The 26,582-nt window shown below is 29.0% G+C and overlaps 2 protein-coding genes and 1 long non-coding RNA gene across 3 annotated transcripts; 1 reads left to right on the forward strand and 2 right to left on the reverse strand.

Moving 5' to 3' along the window:
* Positions 1-7,378: 7,378 nt before the first annotated feature.
* LOC137807248 (3-oxo-Delta(4,5)-steroid 5-beta-reductase) lies at positions 7,379-8,786 on the reverse strand. Its single transcript, XM_068607766.2, has one exon. The coding sequence runs from the start codon at positions 8,616-8,618 to the stop codon at positions 7,479-7,481; it is 1,140 nt and encodes a 379-aa protein (XP_068463867.1). The 5' UTR covers positions 8,619-8,786; the 3' UTR covers positions 7,379-7,478.
* Positions 8,787-13,468: 4,682 nt separating this feature from the next.
* LOC137805886 (uncharacterized) lies at positions 13,469-14,139 on the forward strand. The gene is made up of 3 exons (XR_011080268.2): positions 13,469-13,576; positions 13,661-13,973; positions 14,052-14,139. It is a non-coding gene; the product is annotated as an uncharacterized LOC137805886 (long non-coding RNA).
* Positions 14,140-20,394: 6,255 nt separating this feature from the next.
* Positions 20,395-21,309, reverse strand: LOC137805885 (uncharacterized). Its single transcript, XM_068605775.2, has one exon. It carries the CDS (start codon positions 21,254-21,256, stop codon positions 20,741-20,743), a length of 516 nt encoding a protein of 171 aa, XP_068461876.1. The 5' UTR covers positions 21,257-21,309; the 3' UTR covers positions 20,395-20,740.
* Positions 21,310-26,582: the final 5,273 nt, after the last annotated feature.

The following is a 26,582-nucleotide window of genomic DNA, read 5'->3' on the forward strand; positions in this document are numbered from 1 at the left end:
AAATAAAAATAAAAAAGTAATAAATTTAAAATGTTTAGTTTAAATTTTTTTAAGAATGAATAAAATAAAAAATTAAACTCTACAACAACATAAAAGTTGAATATATAAACATAAATTAGTATTTATTTTTATTATTATTGATGATGTAATTATGTTAATTTGAAGTAAAAAATACAGGACATAATTATAAAAAAAACAAAGTTAAATAAGGACTGATATGGACATAAAAGAACAACATGATCGGAAAAAAAATGTTCATATTGTCAAACACCAAGACCCACATAAAGAATATGTCCCAACATTACTGGATTGTGCACTTCTCGTCATTAATTATGTTTCATTTCGCATAAACTACTTAATGTACCATTGAAGAAAATATTAAATGAATTATCATCTTTCATTTATTTTCATTTTTATGATCAACATATACTTATTTAGTATCGTCTTATATATCTTATATTTATCTTATTTGGATTTATTTTTATATCTTTTATCTTTATCTTAATTTGTTTTGCCTTTATTTTATATCTTTTATGTTTTTAGTAAGTATTTCAAAATCCGAATACATTAAAAATATTTATTTTTTAATGCATTCAAAATTAAAATTATCAAAAACTAAATAAATTATTATTTATTTATTTATTTTTGAAATGGTGCTAGATACGGAAATAAAAAATAAAAGGGTGCTAGATAGGAAAATAAAAACAAAAGGGTGCTAGATAGGGAAATAAAAACAAAAGGGTGCTAGATAGGGAAATAAAAACAAAAGGGTGCTAGTTAGGGAAATAAAAGTCTAAATGGTGCTAGATAGGGAATTTACCCTCCAGAATATAATGACACTTTAATTTTTTATTTTTTTATATAGAAAGACATTTTTGAGATAAAAATTAGGTGTATGAAGGTACAAGAAAGAAAGAAGTAGGCTTTCAAAAGCAGTTACCAAAAAAACTCATTCCACTTTTCTCATTATTATTTCCGTATGTTTTCAAACTCAGAAGGAATATTATGCCATAAAATTCATCAATAAATGTACCCCTTATCCTTGGATTTTATCTCACCACTCCCTAAATTTTTATTTAAATAAAATCTTAGGTCATGGACCTCTTTAACACTGAATAGGCTCAGGACAACACAATAACAATAAATAAATAGCAAACATTCCACTGATAATAAAATAATATAAATGAGATGATGTTAATTGAATGAAATCACTTCAAATCCATGAAAATAATTCAAATATTTAAATCAATTTTCTTATACATACTCTCATTTTGTTTGAATAATAATAACCCATTAGAGTATAAATAACTTGTTTTACTAGTATAAATTTAGTCTTTGATGACACATTTTCCATAGATTAAAAGAAGATTAAAAAAATATATTATGATATTTTTGTAAATAATTGAAACTTGTCTATATCTTATTTTTACAAGTCAAATGTAAAATTATTTAAATTATATTTGTTTCATCACTTTCAACAATTCTCTTGTATTTGTTTTAATCAAGAAGGTAACCGCTTATGGAAAAGCCTTTGGGTCTCAGTGGTTTGGTGCATCTGGAAGTTTAGAAACAAGGTTATTTTTAACCAAGCAAAAATAGATGATGAGGAAATTTTTACTATGGCACAAATCTGATCATGGGTATAGATGAAACATAAAGTAAGAAAAGTGAAGTTCTCTTTCTCGGACTGGATGTTATCTCCTTTAACATGCATTAATATGGTTACAAAATAAATGAAGAAAAATATAATCAATGTTCTCAATATAATTTGTATGGTGTTGTTGGTTTTGCAGTACTAAATTGTCATCTGAATTATTCCTTGACTAATGTTAGGGGTATATAGTGTATTTTGATTTAGCTGAAAAAGTGTGAAGGGTAGTATTTCTTATCGCAGGTAAAACAATAGAAAACTAAAGGCCAATGGAGGGTTTTACAAGATTGATTCTCTAGGACCAATTAAGGAGGTTTTTTTACCATGATGGGGTTATTTTTTTTTGTTTTTACCAAAATGGGGTCCGTTTAAAAAAAATTACAAATTTAGACAAGTCGTGCCTAATTGGGACGACTTCATATGCAGAAGTCGTCCAATTAGGCACGACTTCTGTCATGTTATACTAAAGTCGTGCCAACTTTGTACGACTTCTGCCTATCATACTGAAGTCGTGCCAACTTGGCACGACTTCTGCCCTGTCATACTGAAGTCGTGTCAACCTGACATGACTTCTGCCACGTCATAATTTTTTTAATTTTTTTTTAATTTTATTGTTTATATATTAGGTAGTAAGTTATGTAATGTTAAAAATTAATTTCTTCTCATCATTACGTGTTATGTAAAATCATTACTTCTCAAACTATTTATTTTGCAAATTCACAACAATAATTCTCTATTTATTTTCCAAATATAATAATTTTTCATTTATCTATTTATTTCCAAATTCAATAACAATTTTCTTCATTTTTTAATTAAGCAAATAATCAAGTTATTGTATTACATTACCGTCAAACATGATCCATACACGATTATCCAATTTTTTATTTCTTAAAACTAACACTCTTAGAAAATTATGTATCAAATTAATTTTTAACATTACATAACTTACTATCCAATATATAAACAATAATTTTTTTTTAAAAAAAATATGACGTCGTAGAAGTCGTGCCAACTTGGCACGACTTCTGTATGATAAGGCAGAAGTCGTGCCAAGTTGGCACGACTTCAATATGACAGGGCAGAAGTCGTGCTAAGTTGGTACGACTTCAGTATGACATGGCAGAAGTCGTGCCTAATTGGAACAATTTTTGCATATGAAGTCGTGCCGAATTGGCACGACTTGCCTAAATTTGTAATTTTTTTTAAACGGACCCCATTTTGGTAAAAACCAAAAAAAAAAAAAAACCCATCATGGTCAAAAAACCAACTAAGGAAGTATATGCTGCTGGATTTTAGAGACCATGTTGGAGACAAGGTGGAGAAGATGAGCACAACTGGAGGTTGCCACTTCATAAGAGATTCTGATCTCAAGGATGAGTGTCATTCCATAATACTGTTTAGATGCGGGATCTAGTGGAGTGAGTTTTCTTGGTATGGGTATTAGTGCATAGCAATTCGGAAGGGCTAGGTGCTTAAAGTGCCACGGTGAAGATTTGGATGGTGATGGAAACGATGTTGTAGTGTGTTGTTTGCCTTTTTAATTACATGACAGCGTTATGCAGGGACAGCTTAATCCAAATGAAGGGATGTAGGATGCTATCAGTGGTTCTGATGGTAGATATGACAGATGTTATCCAAGGCCAAATCAAGGCCTGTATCAATCCTAGAATGCTATTTGATGTGTGCTGCAGCTAATTATTTGTTGCTGCCAATTTGGTTTTTTGGCTGGCTCTGGTTGGTAAATATGAAGATATAAGATTCCAACACCTAGTTTATGGTGTAGTGACTTTGCTGGAAGCCGTGGATGATCCATGGGGATGCAAGGTTTGTGATGTGTTGGAGGAATGATAGAATTAGTTGTTTCGTTGTTGGTGTTGGCTTAGCTCTAATGAAGCCTTGTCTTGTGTCACCTAGTTTATGGTACCTGTTCTTGGTGCAAACTGTTTATGGTCCCTTATTGAAAGTTTTATTAGTTTTTTAAGAAGGGAAGAGGTGTTTGTTCTAGATATAGATAGATTTCTTTCCTTTTTCTGTACACAGGTTAGGATACCCCTGAAGTATTTCCTTTTATTTAATTTAATTCTTTGCTAAAAAAAATAAAATTATTTAAATTATAATTTTTAACTTTTTTTCCTTGTGATTTTGATACAATTTCTTTCCCCTTCTCGTTTTATTTCTTTGGCAGCAATTGCATGAGTGTCATCATATGTTTGGGAGGCTGTTTTGTAGTATGATTGGTGACTATGGATGTTTCATGGTGATGAGTTTTTTTCCTCCTATTTCATTGGAGTTTTGTGGATCCAAATGAGGCATGTATTATTTTCATCTGCTCATGTTTTTTTAAAAAAAAAAAATTAACTATTACTTTTTTTATAGTTAAAACTTTTTCCACTACATAATTTAATCATTTTTTGTACTTTTTATTATTTTCAACTTTATTTTTTCATTGCAGCTCCTTTTCACTGTGTTTTTATATATGAGCGGAAAGAGACGGTGCTGAAAGACGCACTTTCCTTGTTTGATTTAAGTAAAAAAAAAAACACAATTTACGGGAACCAAAAGTTCTTTATTTTATTTATTCTAATAATTAATTAAAACAATTAATAATAAATAAAGTTATTGATATTTTTATAATTTAATTCAAACCATTTATATTCATCTTCCAATCTAAATAAATTTTTTGTACTCATTGTCATTATAAGTTGATCCATATCTAGAATACGTAATGTAAGTTTTTCGTATTCTGATAGGTGTCTTGAGCCATTAATTTATATAATTTCTGTCAATTTTTCTAAGATGCATTTAGCATGAGTAATGTAAGAACTTCAGGTAAATCTTTCAAAAAAAAAGTTAATGTATTCCTGAAATAACTCATATATTTATTCATTTTTTCTGATAAAAAAAACTGTAAGTTGTTGCATTTACCAACATTTTATTTGTTTGCTCATGTCAATTATAGGTGTTTTTTTTTTTTTTTTTCATTCACTACATTATATATGAGTGTTCTTCATCTTAGTTTTCTTGAGTTCAAGAGTTTCCCTGTGTTCACTACAAGTTTAGTGCATTTGCCAAAATTTTATGTATTTGCTTATGTCAATTATAGGTATTTATTTTTAATTGGCACTCACGATGTCTCTTCATCGTAATTTCGTGACTATGAAGAATGCAATTTATATTTTGTTTGTTATCTAAATTTAGTCCTTCTTTTGGTTTAAAATTAAAAGAGACTAGTAATGATTAATTACGTTGAATTGGCTTAGAATAGAATGTGTTTGATTAATAAATTGCTTGATTTAAATACTTATTTGAATAAAGAAATGGGGGAAGATTCCTATTTTTCTTAAAGATATAATTTTAAAATAAATTATATCAGCTTATTTAAAAACTTCATTCTTTATTTTATTACAAATTTCATTTCTTATTTTATTAAGAGTTTATCTTTTACAATTATTGATTGTTTTTTGGTTTTTAATTTTTAATGTTTTTTTTTCTATCATAATAAATCATATTACTTAGATGAAGTAACAAGTGTTATTACAACACTAGTACTACAAGAAAATCATGAAATAGAAACCAATTTTAGAGACTAAAAATAATTAATTGCTATAGTGACTAAATTAGAGATCATTTTAGGAACTAAATAAATTGTTGGTTTCTAAATTAGTTTTTATTATGGTTAAATGGTTTTTAAATTGATATCTAATTAACAACTAAGGTTTTTGCTACCAAATTTAGAATCTAAATAATTGGTAGTTAAAACCTTAGTTGCTAATTAGATACTAATTTAGAAACTATTTCACAATAATAGAAACTAAACCATCTTTTTTAGTTTCTAAAATGGTCTATAATTTAGTTACTATTGCAACTAATTATTTTGGTTTCTAAATATTGGTTTCTATTTGATAATTTTCTGTAGTATAGACACTTAGATGTGTAAGCTTTTAAATAATAGAAATACGAATAAAGTCTTTTTCTTTTGAAGATAATATGTTAGATGACGTTTAATTAAGATATAGATTGTATTAATTATTTTTTCATCTAAAGTAGGTATCGCTCAAAATGATGTGAAATTGCTCAAACAAAAACAAAATTGATTTCGACACTTACACAAAAAGTTTTCTTTCTGTGTAAATAAGTAAAGTTGTTCAATTTATTAAATTTGTATATATTCTTAAGGATGAATTTTCAATACCCTTTTAACCGGTCAACTTTTCAACAAAGTAAGTTTTTATTTTACAAAGTAAGCAATTCAAGTATGATTTATTGATGTTGTCTAGACTATGAGTGATAAATGTATAGGTTGTATAATTATGTTATGTTGTGATAATTATTGAAATTATTAGTCAATCTTGTATCTGTAATGTAGACTGTTATAATCTGTTTATATGAAAACATATAATATGATAGGCAGAGAGACCAAGCATTAGATTTCCTTGATTTTTAGTTAGTATTATAACATATTTGTTTTATTCTTTGAATGAGTCTTTTGAAGAATCTTGTGCTCATGAATCACTTTATATATATTTATATATATATATATATATTTCTTGTTCGACCACTGCAACCAACTTTGATATATGATTTTTTTATTATGAACAGAAATCTTCTACCCTGTTGTTACCTCAACTGGTTATTCTAAAAAAACACAATGATGGTTGGAACATCATTTTTTTTGTTGACTAATGCTTATGATAGAAAGATATTCTAACAAGTGGTGTAGAAAGAAACACCAAAGATAGTTTCTGCTCCATTTTCTTATCCTTTCTCATGCTTCTAGATCTACAACAGTGTTTATATTCTCAATTGTCTTAGTTATCTTTGTTCATATGTTTAAAAAAATGTAAAATGATTATATTTTAAAATATATTTATATATTTAAAACTACTTTTTATAATTTCAACCTATTTTTTATTTTTTATTTTTTATATTTTATAATTAATACATTTAAAAAATAACGATATGATCTAAAGTGTGATTTGAAACCAAGTGCATACTGTCTATTTCTATAATTAAGTCTTTATTTAAATATCATTATAAATATTGTCAGTTTTTTAAACAAAATAAATAATTCAGTCATGATAATATTATTGATATGATATAAACTTATTCCTCGTGCTATTATATTAACTTGTAATACAATCAAATTAAGATAAAATTTGTTTGTACATGGTTTGGAGTACCCTATTACTTCTATTTATTAAATTTTTATTACTGATTAAAAAAAATAAAATTTGTTCTTCATTTAACTATTCTATTTTTAACCTAGAGAAATTGAGTCCTGCCAAATGTATTGTTTAAGTTTTCTTAATGTGGTTGTAAGATGAATGATTTATTTATCATAATTAAAAGATTACACTTTTAAGCTTAATGACCCTAAGTATAATATTGTATGCTTCAAATGTACCTTAACTGAAAAATGAATTATGTATACACTTATGATAAAATATTGTACTTTTGAGGCTTTACCTTTATTTGTTTGTCTTGAAGTGATTTTAATGCAACTAAAATAGGAATTTTGTATTCATCGATAAAGAAAAATACTAACTGTTCTTTATATTGAATGTTTTGTTTAAATAGTCTCTTAATTTAATTGTGAGATGATTATTTTTATCATAGCTAAACATACTTTTAAGAGTTATCCAACCTAATTTGATTTATATATGGGAGAATAAAAATTTTAATTAGTTCAACATAATATATCATCTAATTACTAAAAAAATGTTAAAATGTTTTAAACATGGTTATTATTGTTAATAGTTTATTTATGACAAAGTTAAATTATTTGAAATAGAACCTTGGCAAAGATGAGCATTACAAGAGTGTTATCTTAGGGAGTTGATGGTTGATAAGATGGTATGATCTTCATCTGTTTCAGCTTCTCCACCCAAAATCTGATACTCTTAAAGGTATCCACATGCCCAAAAAATCCATATTCTCTACTCTTGTTCATGCTAGATACATGTTGAAACTTAAAACCTAGCACCGCTTGGACGGCTTCATAGCAGGTTATTTCCTCCAATATGGTGTTCTCAAGCTCGTATTTCTCCACAATCTCCTTCCAAACGCTACCCTTATCACGCATCACCTCCACCAAATCCAAGTCTTGCGTTTCGTCCAACGCCACGAACTCCACATCGAAAAGTTCAGAGAATAACTTCCAGACGCTCTTCCACGTGAAAACGTCGCCGTTTGTGCAATTGAAGGCCTGATTTTTAGCCTCAGGGGTAACCGCAGCCCACACGTGCTGCTGCGCCAACACTCCGGCGTCAGTCATGTCACAGAAATGCTCCCACGTGTACTTCGTTCCCGGGTACCGAAACGCCAATCCTACGTGGCGACAAATTGCGGCGTAGGTTGCTAGCGTGACCAGGGAGTTGTATATACTCCTGGAGGAGGCGCCTACTATAATAGAGGAGCGGTGCACTGAGTACGTGAGCGATGGCGCGTACGATGCAACGAGATCCTCGAGTGCGTAGTAGAAGTTCGGGTAAGGGAGTCGCGCCATGTTCTCGTTAAAGGGTGGGTCGTGGGAGATGAGTTGGGTAGAGAGGAGTGGGTCGAAAATTGGGCCCATGTAGTGTTTGGTGCCGGTTTGGAGCGTGACATGGGTAAGCTTTGAAGACGTGCAAGATTTGAGGACGGAGAGAACGTTGAAGAGCATGGTTTCGTTGACTCTCACGTTGGCTTCTTCATCTACACGAACCTGCAAGCTCACCCAGAATAGGTGCGTGACTTCACTCGCAATGGGTGAAAGCTTGGCGCGCGTGTCGGAAGAGTCGACAGCGTCAAAGGTGATGAAGTGGTCGACGGTGGAAGGAGGGAACCAACTGGGAGGGGGCCTGCGAGCGGCGCCGTAAACTTTCCATGGGCCTCCGGGACAATTAGGCTGCTTCAGGGCTTGGGCTAGACTCAGCCCAGCCATCCCTGTGACACCAGCTACCAGTGCTACAAAAGTTTCGGGCTCCATCACAGTTGTTCTCCACACCAGGAAGAGATAAGATAACTGAGATTGTGTTGGAACATTTGTCTGTTGAATTTAAAGAACAAAAAGAGTTGGAAAATAGATGAGAGAGAAAAAGTGAAGTATTTTCCTTGATTTATTTTGTGATAACAGGTTTTTTTTTTCCACTTTTCCCACCACAGGTTTCTCATGTATATTTTACTTATATTTATATTATTTTTTAACTTAAAATCTTAATATATATTATTATAATGGATTGTTATGTAAGTTTAGTATTATTTATCTTTTTTTTTTTAGTGTCAAAATAAACTTTTTCTAGATAGCTTTTGTAAACATATCTTTCAATATCATGTTTCCATTACCACAAATTTTTATAATACATTGACCGAAAGTGGGTTAGTTGTTTGATAAAGGAAAATTATGCCCTGGTAACCATCTTTCTCTAAGGTTTTAATAATAAAATATTAATTTGAGATATTTAATTGAAATATTTAGTAAATTTAATAAAAGCAGCCCTAGGATATTTGTACCAAATAATAAGATTGTAAACATATTATAACTTTGATAAAAGTGACTAATTATAAAGTTTTTTAAAAAGTTTTTAATAAATTAAAATATTTTTATTTTAAAAAATAAGTGTTATGAAAAACTTACCTGTATTGACTGATTGATTGATCTTAAATGTTTTTTTTTATATGTACTATAACGTGTCTATATAATAAATCTTAATCTATTGGATATTTATAACAAAAGAATTATTTGAACAAATATTTTCTTGAATCAGTATCAAAATTGTAACATTTTAATTTATAATAAAAATTTGTTTATCATTTAAAGAAAATTGATGATGACTTATTTTAATAATTTTTTACTATAAATATATAAAAAAATATACTATTTATACCTAAAAAAAATTAATTTTGCATTATTTACATCTGATTGATTGATGTCCAAGTTAAAAGGATTTTGTTGGAAAAATGCTGCATCCTTATCTTGGAGGGTTATTCATGATTGCAAATATAAGGTGGGTAGTAATATATATTATCTATATAAGAAATTTACAATTTTAACATATTGTTTTATGACAGACGTGTTATTTTTACGATTATTTTAAAAATTTTAATTATTAAGTTATGCATATATGTTATCCTAATTCTGGACAAGAAAAGATGGATCGACAAGAAGTAATAACAATATCTTCTTTTAATATATTTTGATTTTGTAATTATTATTTCCTCCTTTTTCAGGTCATTTGTGTCTTCTTTTCCATCTTTATTTTTTACATACACTACAAGAAAATAACACTTTAGTTATCGAATTTAGCGACAAAAAACAAGTGATTGCAATTTGCAACCGAATTAGTCACCGAATACTTGTAGTGTCAAATTTGCGACCGAAATAGCGACCAACTGAATTATTAATAATGTTAGTTAGTTTTGCGACCGAATCAGCGACCGACAATGAGAGTGACAAAATCATCGGTCGCTAAAGTGGTGGCTGTTTTGAATAAATTTGAGAAAATATATCTGCGACCGAATTAGCCACCAATTATGTTTCTTTTTTAACCACCGATTCTAATTCGGTCGCTAATTATTATTGCTTATTTAGTCACCGAATATGTTTATTGTTTAGTCATCGATTTTTCTTTAGTCGCTAAATATAATTGTTTATTTTTGCCACCAAAATAACCACCAAATTTGTTTATTTTTTAGCCACCGATTTATTTGTGGTCGCAAAATATAAGTGTTTATTTTTTTCCACCAAATCAGCCACCAAATACATTTATTTTTTAGCCACCAAATTTGTTTTGGTCACTAAATATAATTGTTTATTTTACTACTACTGCTAATAATAATAATAATTTATTTTTATTTTAAAAAACTATACAAGAATCACATTCTATATATTCATGAGTGGTCATAAGTTTGTAATTTCTTAAATTTAAATAAAATTAATTAAATATTATTTTTAAAATATCAGCTCAATAAAAATTATAAATAAAATTACATAACAAAAAATTATTATTAATAAAATTAATTTTTTTTAAAAAAATAAATTACGCCACATAATTAAATTTAAATAAAACTATCTCTTCAAAATAACTTTAATTTTATAAAAATAAATAAATTTTCAAAATTAAATTGTAAATAATTTTTTAATTATTAATATTTTTTTATTAATAGCACTTTTATTACTTGTTTCTATAAAAAAAGGCTGTTTAAATAAAAATTATTAATAGAGATAATAAGTATATACAGGTTAGAAACCATGAAATTTGTATTATTATGAAAAATAATTAAGTGATTAAAATATTCATATTTATTATCATGTGTATATTTAAATACTTATTTAATATTTATTTTTTAATGTGTATGGCTACATAGTTTTATTCATTTCTAATAATAAATAATGTAATTAGATAAAATATTGAGATGTTGATTCAAAATTAATTTTATTTTACTAATTGAAAAAATAAATAATGTAGTTAAATAAAATATTGGGATGTTGATTCAAAATCAATTTTATTTTATCTATAGAAAAATTTGTGTGTCATAAATTCTTGAATATTATTATTATTATTTTAAGAAAGTTTTCTTACTTTTTTTCTTCTAGCTTCAGAGAGTTGGTGTTGACTTTTAGGGCATTGAAGTGGGTAAATTTTCATAAAACAAAGAACCATTGGAGAAGGAGGAGGAAGTTGCAGGTGGTGGTTGTGGTGCGAATGAAGGTGCAAGAGGAGGAGGAGGAAGCTGCGGGTGGAGGGCGTCGGCGCAAACGGAGACAAACAGAGGTTCGAACGGAGGCGCGAACGAAGACGAACGGAGACTAACGGAGGCGCGAGCAAAGACGAACGGAGTTGCGAACAGATGCGAACGGAGGTCTGCAAGTATTTTCTACTATATTTTACTCAAGTTAATTAATGTTCCAATGCAATTTCTTATGAACTGTTAAATTATGAATGTGTATGAAGCAATTAGCGTAATAGTGATATATATATATATATATATATATATATATATATATATACATATGAACATGTATATATGAACATGATAAAGTCTAAATCTCAGCTGCTGCAAAAGCTGTCATGTACAAGACCTGATCCAACACTAAATTATCCAATCCCCTGCATCTATTAAATACCATCAATAGCTATAAAATCAGTACGTATTGATAGAAACTGAGTAACTATTTTTCCAACACTAAATTATCCAATCCCCTGCATCTATTAAATACCATCAATAGCTATAAAATCAGTACGTACTGATAGAAACTGAGTAACTATTTTTGGCAAGGATCAAGAATGGAAGGAATGAATTCGGCAGGGATGAGAAACTGAGGGACCAAAAACCTAGCCTATCATGAGTACATTAGGAGGAGAGAAGAGGGAAGATGCTTTCACTGAGGTGGTGCTTACAGTCCTGGACATTGTTGTCCTGATAAGAATTTAAGAGTCATATCTTGGCTAAAGATGAGGACCTCGGTTTGCAAGCACAATGAGGTTGAAGAGCTCATAGAGGAAAAGCGGCCCAAAGATTTTGATAGAGAATGTTTGCACATGGATCTGTCTATTTTTTCGATAGGGGGAATGACACCAAATCAGACTATGAAGTTGCAAAGAAGATTTAATGGAAGAATTGTTTTGGTTCTGATTGATAGTGGGGATAGTCATAACTTTGTCTCATCTGATCTGGTGCGGATGCTCATTTTACAAGTGGAAACCACCCAACCTTCTTGTTGGCCAATTATCCTAACCTCATACAACCTTCCGCCTTCCATGTTCATGAAGAGGGAGTTTATGTTTTTGACAATCTTAGTTATAGGTCCTTCAAATCCAAAGCATAAGATTGATGTGTTCTTGCAACCACTTATAGATGACTTATGCACCTTGTGGACTGAAGGGATATTGACTTATGACGTGTCATTAAGGCAAAATTTTATGATTAAAGCTGCTTTGATGTGGACAATTAATGACTTTCCAACTTACGACATGTTATCGGGTTGGATGACTTCTGGTAGACTTTCTTGCCCTATATGCATGGAAAGAACAAAGGCATTCTATCTTAGTCATAGCCACAAGATATCCTTTTTCGTCTGTCATCGTCAGTTTCTTTCACCTGATCATCAATTTAGGAAGAATAAAAAGGCATTCAATAAGAAGTTTGTTGAGACTGATCCCCCTCTTCCACGTTTGTCTAGTCTTGACATTTGGAATATGGTTGCACACTTACCAGTTTGCACTGAATTACAAGAACAACAAAATATTCCTGAATATGGTATTAAACATAATTGGAAGAAACAAAGTATATTTTGGAGGTTGCCATATTGGAAAACTTAACTTTTACGTCACAATATTGATGTTATGCACACAAAGAGAAATGTGTTTATGAATGTGTTTGACACTGTGATGGATATCAAAGGAAAAACTAAGGACACAAACAAGGCTCGATTGGATGTAGCACAAATATGCAACCGAAAAGAGTTGGAGTTGAAAGACATTGGTGGTAGCAAACTCATCAAACCAAAAGCAGCATATACATTTACGAAATCCCAAAGAGTCTTTTATTTGAAAATGGGTTAAAGAACTGAATTTTCCAGATGGATATGCTTCCAATTTAGGTAGATGTGTTGACCTTAATCAAGGCAAGTTACATGGCATGAAAAGTCATGATTGTCATGTGTTCATGCAACGTTTGCTTCCAATTGCATTTGATGCATTACCAAAATCAATCTGGAAAGTTCTTATTGAACTTAGTCTTTTCTTTAGAGAATTAAGTTCGACAACACTAAATGTTGAACACCTAAAGAGTTATGGAAGAAAATATTCTTGTGTTATTGTGTAAATTGGAACAAATATTTCCACCAAGCTTCTTTGATTTCATGGAACATCTTCCAATTCATCTACCTTACGAGGCAAAAGTTGGTGGTCCAGTCCAATATCGTTGGATGTATCCATTTGAGAGGTATAAAATTACTAATCACTATTATAACATTTGTTGTTTATTTATTTAATATTTAAAATTGTGTACATCCATATTCTTTTTTAGGTTCTTACACTCCCTAAAAAAAAGTAAAAAATAAAGCGAGGGTGGAAGGCTCTATTTGTGAAGCTTACTTGGTGGAGGAAACATCTACATTTGCCTCATTTTATTATCCTGATCATGTTGAAACAAGAAGGACTAGGATCCCTCGTAATCTTGAAGTAGGCGAGGGTTCTTCACATGCTCCTCCTATTTCAATTTTCAATTATCTAGGAAGAGAAATTGGAAAATGCATGACATATTATCTAAATCAAAGGGACTTTGATGCTGCCCAATTGTATGTTCTTCAAAACTGTGAAGAGGTTCAACCATACTTTGAGTAAGACAATGTTCACTCATTTGAAAAGAAAGTTAATTATGTTGCATGAGGTTTGAATAATCAATTTCTTTGTTGCAGTATTTATGTTGAATATTTAAGAGAGATTAGTCCTACTGCTTCAGAAGCTCAAATTGGCCAATACATTTCATCCTATTTTGCTACATGGTTCAAACAATATGTATGTTTTTAATTTTCCTTTTATACAAATTTTACTTTTAGATAGACATTGTGTAATTTATAGCCTTTTGTTTAGGTTCTAAATCCATAAATTAATATTGAAGATCCATTATTGTGTAATACGATTTACATTTAATTTGATTACAACTCCTTCTTAAACTTTGTATTTGAAGTTCATTCGTATTTAGCTTGATTAAATTTTGAGTATCTATATGCAGGTTTGAATTTCTTTATAAAATGGTTAAAATACCATTTTAAATAGGTATGAACAATACATATAAAAATAGCCACCGAAACTGATTTGGTGGCTATTTTAACAAAAAAAAAAAAATTAGCGACCAAAATATAATCAGTCGCTGTGATTAAGAAAAATATTTAGCCACCGAATTCAAATCAATCGCTAAAGGGGTCTCCATTTAGCTACCGAATTAGCCACCAAAAGTTTTTTTTTTAATTAATTAATTTAATCCATTAGCGACCGAAAATGGTGGTCGCTATCACCTCTATTTCAACCACAGATTTAGCCACCAATTTTTTATAAAAGTTTGGTCGTTAATTTGGTTTCTGAATTTTGGTGACCAAATTTTCTGCGACTGATTTAGCCACCGAAATTTCGATTGCTAATTTGGTTTCTAAACTTTGGTGACCAAATATTATGCGACCGATTTCGCCACCAAAATATCGGTTGCAAATAAGCGACTACTTTATAATTCGGTCGCTAAAGGCTTTGCGATTAGGATTTTCGCTTCCATCTTTATTTGGTGACTGTTTCAGTCGCATATACGTTTAGCGACCGATTATTGTACTGTTAGCGACCGAATGTGGTGGTCGCTAAAAGTGATTTTTTTTGTAGTGATATTTTCTTTGTAGTTTTAGACAAGGGGATTTTCTTTCTCGAAGCATATGTTGCTTACATCTAATCATTTTTTTTATATATAAGTAATAAATTAATTTTTTCTCATATTTTTTCCTCAATGTTTAAGATATGTGACTTTTTTTGGCCATTATTTAGTGAAAATTTTGGTGAAAATACTAAAAAGTAATTGTTTTTCATAGTTTTTCAATCAATGTTTAAGGTGATGGGAATTCTTCTCATTTTATGTCCTCTACACATTCTCTTTGCGTTTATAAACAAGTGGTTATTAGGGGTGGCGGGCTGACCTGCCCCGCATAAGCTCGTCCCACATTTGACCCGTAAAAAGCAGGTCGGGTTGGTCTGTCCCGCATAGAATTTGTAGGCTGATTTTTCTAGCCCGCCCTGCACAAGAGTTGGACCGCGGGTCTGCGGGCCAGCCCGCATAAGAAATATTTTTTTAAAAAATTAAATTTTTAAATAAAAATTTTGAATTTTTTTTATTTAGATGTATTTGGTAAATGTTCTCGTAATATTATTTTCATGAGACATGCATAATAAGATGTTAATAAAAATTTCATAATGTGAAATATGAGGCTACATAAAGAAAATATGGGGGTGCAGAAAAAAAAATTATACATTTTAAAGTTATGCGGATTATGCGAGCCAACCCGCCCCGCCCCGCACTTGGGAGGGGTAGTGATTAGTCAGATAGGTTATGCCATATTGTTGAGCGACAATCCATTTCATTTGACGTTGTCGGTTTGTCATCACAACTAGTGACTAATGCTATGAAAGAAAATCTGCAATATAATAGATGCCATGTTGTTGCAAAAGAAGAACGAAACTCCATATTTCGTGAACACACACACACACTCTGTCGTACATCGACTTTTCAGTACTCTGAATCTGATATCTGGGAAATGTTAGTGGAGATGAGCATAAAGGATAAAGACCTATTGGATAATTGTTATAACTTCTAGTGTGGTCATCCTAATGTAGTGAAAAAACACTTTGGCTTGCCTCTTAAGAGACGAATTAGAAAACTAGTGAAGATAATGACTGCAAATCCCTGAACTATGTAAAATTTGGTTGTATTTTATTATGCATATGTATTTTTCTACCATATGCCATGTTGATCTTATAGTTTATGATAGCATGTGAAATCGATTTATCCCTATAATCATGTTTGAATCTCAGATGGTGTCACTTTTTTGGAAAAAAAAAATCAATGAAAAAGTTAAATATCCATCTGGTACATGGTGTGTGACAGTATGGAAGGGATGACCAGGAGGATGACGCAGAAGATGAAGATGATGCAGACCTAACCATTCCAGAGGAACACGTTGATGGCAGTGTGCCTCAGGTCCCAATGCAGGATAACTCTACAATGTCAACGCAATATTTAACTGGATTCCAAGCATTGTAGGAATCCATCCTGACTATGAACCTCAACATGAAGAGACGTTTTGACAACATCAACACATGTTTCGATAGGGTTCATGACCGCATTGACGAGATGAAAAATAAATTAAAGACTTTCATGACTCTTTTGAAATATGTATCATTCATATGATTTTTTGGAAAATTACTATTTATTATTATTTATTTCATGTTTCCTTTATATATACATTTGTAGTGTATGTTTAATATTTGTTATGCAGAAACTTTATCCAGGGTTTTTGCTTTAATAAATTAAAGTTTAATGCATTAATATTTGTTTCATAAATACTTTTTCCTTTATCAATGACTAAATTCTAAGAAAAAACAGAGAACAAATGATCTTTAGACAAAAATGAACTTATTTTATTTAAAAGTCTTATCGAATAGAAATGTTCCTTAACTTCTTGGCTACAACGTGGTGCAATCAAATTACAAAATAGATGAAAATTGAGAGATAAAATTAAGAGAGAAAGAAGAGAATATAACTTGGGAGAGATGGAGAGAGAAAGAAATAGGAAAGAAAAAGTAACCATAGGGGGGAGGGGTCTGCGACTTCTTTTATTTTTTACGTTCTTACATAATTAATCCACAAAATTAATGGTTTGGTGTGTACGTGATAGAACCACTAGTGCAAAATGAAGAAAAGAATGTTCTTTATTTAGTGTAGTTTCGCGCTTAAACGCATTCGTAAAAAACGCGGTGGCATTTTTTAAATTAATTTGATTTACAAATGCGGCTATTTGTATAACCGCATTTGTAAATCAAGAGCGTTTTGATTTACAAATGCGGCTAAATGTAAAACCGCACTTGTAAATCAAAGCGCTTGATTTACAAGTGCGGTTTTACTTTTAGCCGCATTTGAAAATCCTTTTTTACCCTAAAGTTTTGAAGCGCGCCAAAGACTTTCGTATAGTTTTTTTCTCCGTTTTTCCTTTGTTGCACTGTTCCTGCACTGGCCTTTCGTTCATCTATTCTTTTGCATCTTCATTATATTGTGTCAATGTAAGTTTCTTGAATCGTTTTCTTCCTCTCCATCTTCACACATGTTAGTATTATAAATGTTTTTCGTTTCCTTATATTTCTTGAATCATTTTCTTCCTCTCCATCTCCGTCGAAGATACTGTTCCATTGGCATTCCTATCTCTGTCGTTGCTCCGCCTTCGCTTCCACTGTCGTCGTTGTTGTCGGCGCTCCCTGCCACTCTTCACCACCAACGTTGGTTCACACAAGGTTGGTACTGTTTTAAATATTTTGAATTTTTATTTAATTGTTTGAATTTATTTTTTTATGTATTAGAATTTGTATATTTTAAAGTTTATATTATTTAGTATTTATTATATTTTGAATTTGTATGTTATTTTGTGTATTATAATTTTCATTTTTTAAAATTTATATTATTTAGTATTAGTACTTATTATATTTTGAAATTTTTTTTTTTATGTATTATGTAATTTGTATTTTTTAAAATTTATATTATTTAGTAGTTAGTTGTTACTTTATATGTTATCTTCGGCAATAATATGTTCTGGTATTGAGTCTGGGGTGTTCGACTCTCGGCAAACGCGTGAGATAGAACACTGATTGAAAAATCTTAACCATTCCAGAATATATAATGGATCGAAATGCATGCTGATCAAATGTGTGCTGATCAAATACGGCTCTATAGCTGCATTTGTAAATGTAAAATAACCGCCCTTGTTTAGCTTTTCTGCACTAGTTAACATGGCCTGCAGTGAAGGAGCAAAGACAGTGAAGGAGCAAAGAAAAAGAATGGGGTATGAGTGGAAATGGAAAAGGTTAAGATGGGCTGGGAGGTGAGTGAGGAGAAACAGGGTGTCTGAAGAGTAATATGAGCTCGTATATGTGCTAAGTGAAACAGGGATGTGAGCAGAAAAGAACAGTGAAGGTGGGATACAAAGAAATGAAAAGAAAAGGTGAAGAAGGAAAAAATATTTTTTTTTTTTTTTTTTTATCTTCTTTTTTTCAAATTTTATTTAGTGAAAACGTTATTTACTCGAGCAAGATTGGGTGTTGACTATTATCAACATCAAAATACTAATATTTATCATTTCTTTGAGTCGAAATAATTAAATATCAGATTTACAAACTTAATTTTTTATTGTATAGATTAGATTTAGTTTGATATTTTTTCTTAAAACAATTTATTTATATTTTTTTATATTATTAAAATATTACATCAATAATTTTATTCAAAATTCAAAAATGATTTTAATATATTAAAAATCAAAAAATTATATGTAATTTTTAATTATATATAAAAAATATTTTTTTTTAAATCAATCATTTTTTAATTATAAGTAATAATAAAATAATTTATGCAAACTTATTCAAACATTATTTAATTATATATAAAAAAGGTATTTTCTAAAATTTCAGCATTTATTTAATTATGTATAATAATAAAATAATTTATAAAAACTTATTTGGCCATTATTTAATTATATATAATAACAAATTATTTTATAAAAAAATCATTCATTATTCTTTAATTATATATAATATTAAAATATTTTATAAAAACATATTTTTCTTTAATTATATATAATAAAATAAAAACTTAAAAACCTAATGAAGGTAACGATTTTCATTTTTTATAATTTTTACTGGTCCTTACAATTTTAAATTGAAAACGTATACTTCATATACGATTTTAGAGAGAAATTATATATAAAATATACGAGTTTTCATTTTTACAAAACTTGTGTTTTAAATTGACGATTTTATATCATTGAATCAATACATATACGATTTACATATTTGAAAAATAAAAAATTTGTCCATTTTCAGAATTATTTTTAAAATTGTACTACATTAAGAAAAAATTGAATAAAAAAACTAATAAAGGACTATACTTCACAATTTTCATACTTTATGCAATAATGTAATAATTATGTGTATTCTTATTTTATTTATATGTATTATCATAATTTAAATATAATATTTTATTATTAAAAAATTAAAGTATAAATTATATCTTTTCATTAAAAATATTTTAATGAAAATATTTTTTGTTATAAATTAAAGTAGGGGTGGAAAAAAATTCAGTCAAATTCAATTTATAATTATTCAAATTCATATTATTTTTTATTCCAGTGAGATGGATTTATCTCAAATCCAAATCTATATTTTTGTTTTTTAAGTCCGATCCATTTAATTAATTGGATATGGATTATATATAGATTAGATACTTTTTGGATTATTCAAAATGAATTTTGGGTTGGATTTTGAGTTAGTCTAAGATCAGGTTGAGCCGAGTTAACCTGGACTCAGGTTGAGTTGAATCGGCTCGAACCAGGTCAAACTGAATCGATCCAAGTTTAGACAGAATCGAGTCAACCAAAGTCAAGGTCAGGTCGAGTTGAGTCAACCCAGTTAAGGTCGATTCGAGTCGACCCAGTTAAAGTCGAGTCGAGTCAACCTAGAATTATATTGATCCTAGTCATCTCGAATCCAGATCGAGTCGATGAATCATCTAAAATTGATTGGATCGTCTAATGTCTTTAACACTCTACACCATAGAACCCTCCAAGTAAATAGAACCCTCCAAGTAAGGGTTAGAACACTTGAGAGCACTTTTAAGAGTCCAACTATAATTGAAAAATACTGTTATTTTTCACTTTTAGCAGAATTATGTAAAATTTCATAGATTGACCTAATAACAACTCAGTTTTTACCTACCCATTCCCTTGGATCACTTACCTCCCTTTTCATGTATACATTATTTAAAACTGTTAGAAATTCTTCTTCTTGTGCTCTTCTACTCACCCTATTCTTTCTCCAACTTAATCTCCATTGTTAGCATGTATATGTACATACACCTACTTCCCCCACCTTTCACTTTGTTCTAATGATATGGAAAAAAGTCTAGGAAACAATTGTTTAAGACTATCTTGACCTACCATTTATCCACTTTGATTCAATAAGGTGTGAATTTTGTAAGTTAATATATTTTTTATTTTTCAATAATTGACGAAACATTGCAGGATAACCTATCTCTGTTGTATCTTAACTCACTTTTAGCTTAGATACAGTCTGGATTAGAAATTTACAGTATCCGGTGCTTAATAATTAACATGTCCTCTAACACACTCATAAGTACAGCTTAGGAGAATCAGATAAAAAAAACTCTAAAATACATTATGAAAGCCCAATTTCCCAACATGAAAGTTTCAGCAAACTGAAACATTTTTCTGAATATTTTTAATGATCAAAACACACCACTCCACATGTCTTGGTCTTATCTGTATAGCCACAATCCAAGGTTATCCAACCATCAATAACTTTCTTGCCAATCAGATTCACTCCTCCTATTGTATGGCTTCTCTGATATGGTGTCCAAGATAGGTTTCCAAGATTGTACTTTACAAGGGCTTCTTCCACCAATATTCATCTTACCAACACCATATTGCTCTGCCGCACCAGCTTTGCTAGGACTCCTAGAAGGTGAACACCAAACTGTTTGATTCTGGCTCGACAAAGGACTTGCTTTGGCTATTGCGCTGAGTCTCTTTACAAGACCAGTCAGGTCCACAGGAGAAACATCAGCTTGTAGTACTGAGTATGGCAGCATGAAATACACTTGCCCAGGTTGGAGGTGTGTGTTTCCATTCATTGGTTTTGAGGAAGTGGAAAGAAGGAGGGTGGAAGTGCAAAGAAAGTGTTTTGAGGGGTACCCAATTACTTGCCTCACTGAAATTGGTTCCTCAAAATCCTCTACATAACCATTGATATGAACCACACGGATATTCTTTAATATGGAGGTTGAGTTACAAGAAAAACAAGTCCCCATACTCTTTCTCAGCTTCCCTCTGTTGAACCACTCGGATATGCTAATGAAGTAGTGATCGTTGATGCTTATATTATAATGTTTGTGTGTGTGTACAATAAACAAATGGGGTTTGACTTTTGATGATCTAATTCATAAATGGATAAGTGCACGTATGTTGAACCTTTTGGAGATGAATCTGAGTGCTTTTTCTACCAAGTTGTTTGTATTGTATTAATGATCAACTTGGCATCATTGACATGAAAGTAAAAGGCACATGCAGCCATGAATGCATTAATTAGACCGTAACAATAGAGTACGTTCAAATCAATTCAGAAAGCTTACTCACGTTGTTTTCAAGTGACAAAATTTCTAACCTAACACCGTGAGAAACATGAAACAAGGTCCATGGTCCTACTTAATTACTTTGGCGTGCCAGTTTTAGTTTTTAAGTCATATTCAATGTAAAATCTCACAAGCAGATCAATTTACTTTAAATTCTTTTATCATTTTTTTAACGCAAAAATGTTAATTTTTTAAAACTTAAAAGATATTTAGTCTTGTTTAAAACTCGGAATTATCTTATAATAATGCTTGTATCTCAGATTTATCCCGTATTAAAGGTGCTTAAGGCTCATTAATTAGAGCTGGAAGAGTTGAAACAAGCAAGTCAAACCAACCAAATTGCATCCAATATTAATAATAGTGCATGAAAGTCCAATAATAACTAGACTCTGCCACTTGCCCTTTGTGATAGAACTTGCAAGTTGCAACTCCCTATTAACTATATCTATCTTTTTCTATTTTATTAAATTATTTTCAAGTAATCTTAAGTATATACTTTCAATAACGCCCTTTCAATCAACTTAAACCTTTTTCTCTAAAATACCTCGGATCCTATCTAATAACATGCTTTTTCTTTTATTTTATTTAATAATTACGAAAATTGTATTGAACTAATCTATCACACAGAAAAACCGACAAATTGATTAAGTAGCTAGTTCAAAATAAATAATAAAAGTGTTTAAAAATTGATAAAAATAACTGGAAAGTAGGTAAAATCCATAGAAAAGTAGCAGGCCAATAAAAATATTTAATAAAATAACATTTTTAATTTTGTTAAAATAAAATTAAAATATTTCTTTTTTATTCTAAATATAATTTTTTATTATTAATAAATGCCTATATATATTTTTTAAACTTCAACTTATTATACTTTTTAGTGTTAAAAAGTATTATAATGTATTCTTCATGATTAATAACGCATAAAGCTGGTAATGTGTCTCGTCCTATCCCATTTTGTCTCGTCCTATTTTTAATCGTAAAAAATGAAAGACGGTAAGCCCGCTTGAAAATTAATAGGTCTGATTTATCCTACATAACTATGGTTTTTGGCCAGCCCCCATATAAATCTAAAAATATTGAAAAAAAATTTAAAAAAAAAATCATTATTTTTAATCTCAAACTTAAGTATTTTATAAAAATAAAGATTTACAACAATTATATTTACTATTTAAAGTAAAAAAACATACTATCAAAAACTATATTAAAATAACAATGAAATAAATTCTAAATTTATACTTATAAATATATGATATTGATGAATTAATAAATAAAAATATTTAGTTATATTTAATGCATAGTCTGCGTGAGTGACGAACTTAAATAACTTTATTCGTTTCATATTTCTTTTACAACAAAGTGTGATCCTCCCTATGAGAAATTGTTTTGATTTTTTTTTTTTATCTCTTTATAAAATTCTTGTTAATTTTAGTTAATATATATAATGAATATTGAGAATTTTCTTTTTCTATCTCTTGTGAAAATAGAAGAATCCAAAAGTTTAGTTTTAAACATTAAAACATCACTATTATTATTATTATTATTCTCTATATAATCATTTTAGATAATTTTAAAAAAATATTACAATTACAAACAAATTTAATGATACTAAATAAATTAATCATTATGTAAATCTGTTGTCAATATTTTATATTTAATGATGGAAGAAATATGTAATTTAAACGTGTCGAACACTTACAAATTATGTTTAAAAATTTATTTTTCAATTTTATAAATTATTTTTCTTTAATATTATTTTATATAATTTAACTATTATTTTTAATATAAGTTCACTTTTATTTTAACTGAGCGTTTAGCTTTACCTGTTGTGGCGATAACTTATGTAGTGAAAAAAAAGAAATTGTGTTTTATTTCTACCATATTATATATATAAACAGGTCGGACCAAGCGTGGTAGAAAAAGAAAATTCAAACTTTGAAGTAGTATAATGAGGGTTTAATAATTAATTTGAATTTAAAACATTACTTTATATTTAATAATACTTTTTTCATAAAATATGAGTGTTGGAGTTGAATAAGATTATTGTGACGGCTAATTGGATTCCTAGTTAAGTTATAATAAGTTGAATTAAAAAAATAGTATAGTTGATGCTGAATAGTGTTACTCACTTGACTTTAGCAAAACGTGTTTGTTTCTTTTCAATGTGTTTTCTCGTCCGTGTGGCAAGGTGGCCAAGTGTGTGTTTGAGTTGACTTTTATTTATTTAATGTTAGTAGAAGAAGTTAGACGGTAACGATAAATTAATGATACAAAAGTCAAACCTGTTATTTTGGTTTGATTAGTAATAGTAGTAGTTACTTGCTTCTTTGTCTTTTGTGTATGCTTTTTTTCTTCCTCAATTCTCATCTTCGTTTTGCGAGAAAGGGCATGTCGTTTTGTATATCAACCTCAGAGTGCACATCCGTTCCGTTACCGTTATTTATCGTTCTTCAGTGCCCACCCTGGCGGGCTCTCTCTTCAAAAAGTTATTAGAAAGATAAACTTCATCTATGTTGAGAAAGAAGGTGGATTATATTTTATGTCTACTTAATTGAATCTACTGTTTTATATATTTTAATTTAAAAATATTTTTTCCTAATTCGAATTAATATTCTGTTAATATTATTTATCTTCAAATATATATGCATGTATAATAATCTATACACCATAAATATAATTTTATATTTATTTAGTTATATATAATTTTAAGATTGATATATTGTATAAATAAACCATATTAGTTTATTTCGTTAAATTATTTTCAATTTAATACTCACTCGTGTAATTTATAGAATAAATTTAATATAAGGATATATAATATGATGAAATTATTTTAGAGATATCAAAATTAATCCTCTCTTCTCACCTCATCATAAAAATATTTTAGTAAATAATTTAAATTTTAAATTCTTTTAAGATAAGCTATCACTTCAAGAAAATCATTAAATAAATAATTTTAGATACCAAAATAATTAGTTACTATTTGATTAAAGTAGATATCTTTTATCAACTAAACAAATTATTGGTATCTAGAGTAATTTCTATTATTAATAAAAATCTATAAAATGATTTCTAAATTGGTATTTAACCATTAGCTACCAAGGTTTTATCTACTTACTACTTTATATATAAAATTAGTCTCTATTTGTCTTTTAGAAACTAATTTAAAATTAAAATATTAATAACTAATTTAAATACAAATTTATAAACTAGTTTATAAATTTTTATTAATAAAGAAACCACTTTAGTTATGAATAATTTTTAATCTCTAAATTACTATCTAATTATTTAATATAGTGATTAATTATTTTTTATCTTTAAATTTAGTTACTATTTAATAATTTTTTGTAGTGTATTTAAATTATTGAAGAACCTGTCTTTATGACAAAAAAATATTTTTTTTTTATCTCGCGAGAGGGTTACTTTTTATATGATTTTTTTTAAGGAAACAAGTTCTTGAAGGTAATCTCATATATATCATCAGAAAAGTCATTAAAAGAAAATAAGAGAAGAGAAATTATAATTATCGGCCATAAATTATAGTTCTTGAAACAGTTTAAAATAGATTTGGATAACTTTTTTCACCCTTTTAGAGAAAAATAAGAAATAAAACATAATAAAAAATATATCATCTAATATCTTATAGTATAATTTTATTGAAGAAAAAGGAAATCACACGTATAAAAGTAATTTAAGTATCTAAAATAATTGAGTTGAATCAGTGTATATTTAAATAAATATTTCAATCAAAATTTTGACTTGAATAAAAATTAAGACTTTGGAGGAAACTTTTTTATAAACACTCTCAGAAAAGTCTATTTATGGATTGTGTAATTTGCATGTTTATGAGTTATATAATTTGATTACGTAATTGTAAGTTTACTTTATAACAATAAATATTATTTAATTATGGTAATTGTTTTTAAGTTATTATAATTACTAACTCTAAGAAATACATAAATTCACGTTGCCTGACATTCAATGTTAAGTATATACAGAAAATTTATGTCAGTATATGTTGTTATATACCATTTTTTTATAAATCTTTCAATATTGAAGGTCATGGTAATAAAAAACCTCTTAATGAGAAAAAACATAACAAACTTAAAATAGTCATTAACTAAGTTCTATTAACACGTTACAAATTTTTCAAGTACTTTTTTTCAGCAATAAATAATAAGTTGATGAGAGACAAAAAAAAATGGTTGTAACAACCATATACAACAAAAAAGTCTAGAGTTTCCATTTTAGTTTTATATGGTTTTTTTTTATTGATAATAAAAAATAAATAAATATGAGTTACTTTAGGGGTGGTTCAACCCTTATACATAATGACGAACTTAATCACTCTTAGTAGACATAATCTCATGTATGGTTATACAAGACACTCCTAACTTAACCAAGAGAAAGCCATTTTAAAAACGCGAAAGCAACTTGGATGAAACCCAACACCAAGTTTTTAATTGGATCAACGTGAAAGTTTCCAGTACATCCACTACAAGAAAATAATGAAATAGAAACTCATTTTTGGATACCAAAATAATTAGGTGCAATAGTAACTAAAATAAAGACCATTTTAGAAACTATAAAAAAAAATTGGTTTCTAAATTAGTTTTTATTATTGTTAAATAGTTTCTAAATTGGTATCTAATTAGCAACCAGGTTTAGAGACCAAACTTAGAAACTAAATAATTGGTAGTTAAAACATTGGTTGTTAATTAGATACCAATTTAAAAACTACTTAACAATAATAGAAACTAATTTAGAAACTAATTTAGAAACCAATCTTTTTTTAAGTTCCTAAAATGGTCTCTAATTTAGTTACTATTACAACTAATTATTTTGGTTTCTATTTCATTATTTTCTTGTAGTGATCTACTACTCCCCTTAAAGATAACCCTATTTTTGTGTCTCCAAACTTCATTAACTACTGCGATCCAAATCCCTCCTCAAACCTCATCCATCGAAGCCAGCGCATTGCTCATCCTAAACTGGAAAAAGTTTAACA

Source organism: Phaseolus vulgaris, chromosome 3 (assembly GCF_051622355.1).
Source record: "Phaseolus vulgaris cultivar YP4 chromosome 3, ASM5162235v1, whole genome shotgun sequence".
In the NCBI taxonomy this organism is placed as follows: domain Eukaryota; kingdom Viridiplantae; phylum Streptophyta; class Magnoliopsida; order Fabales; family Fabaceae; genus Phaseolus; species Phaseolus vulgaris.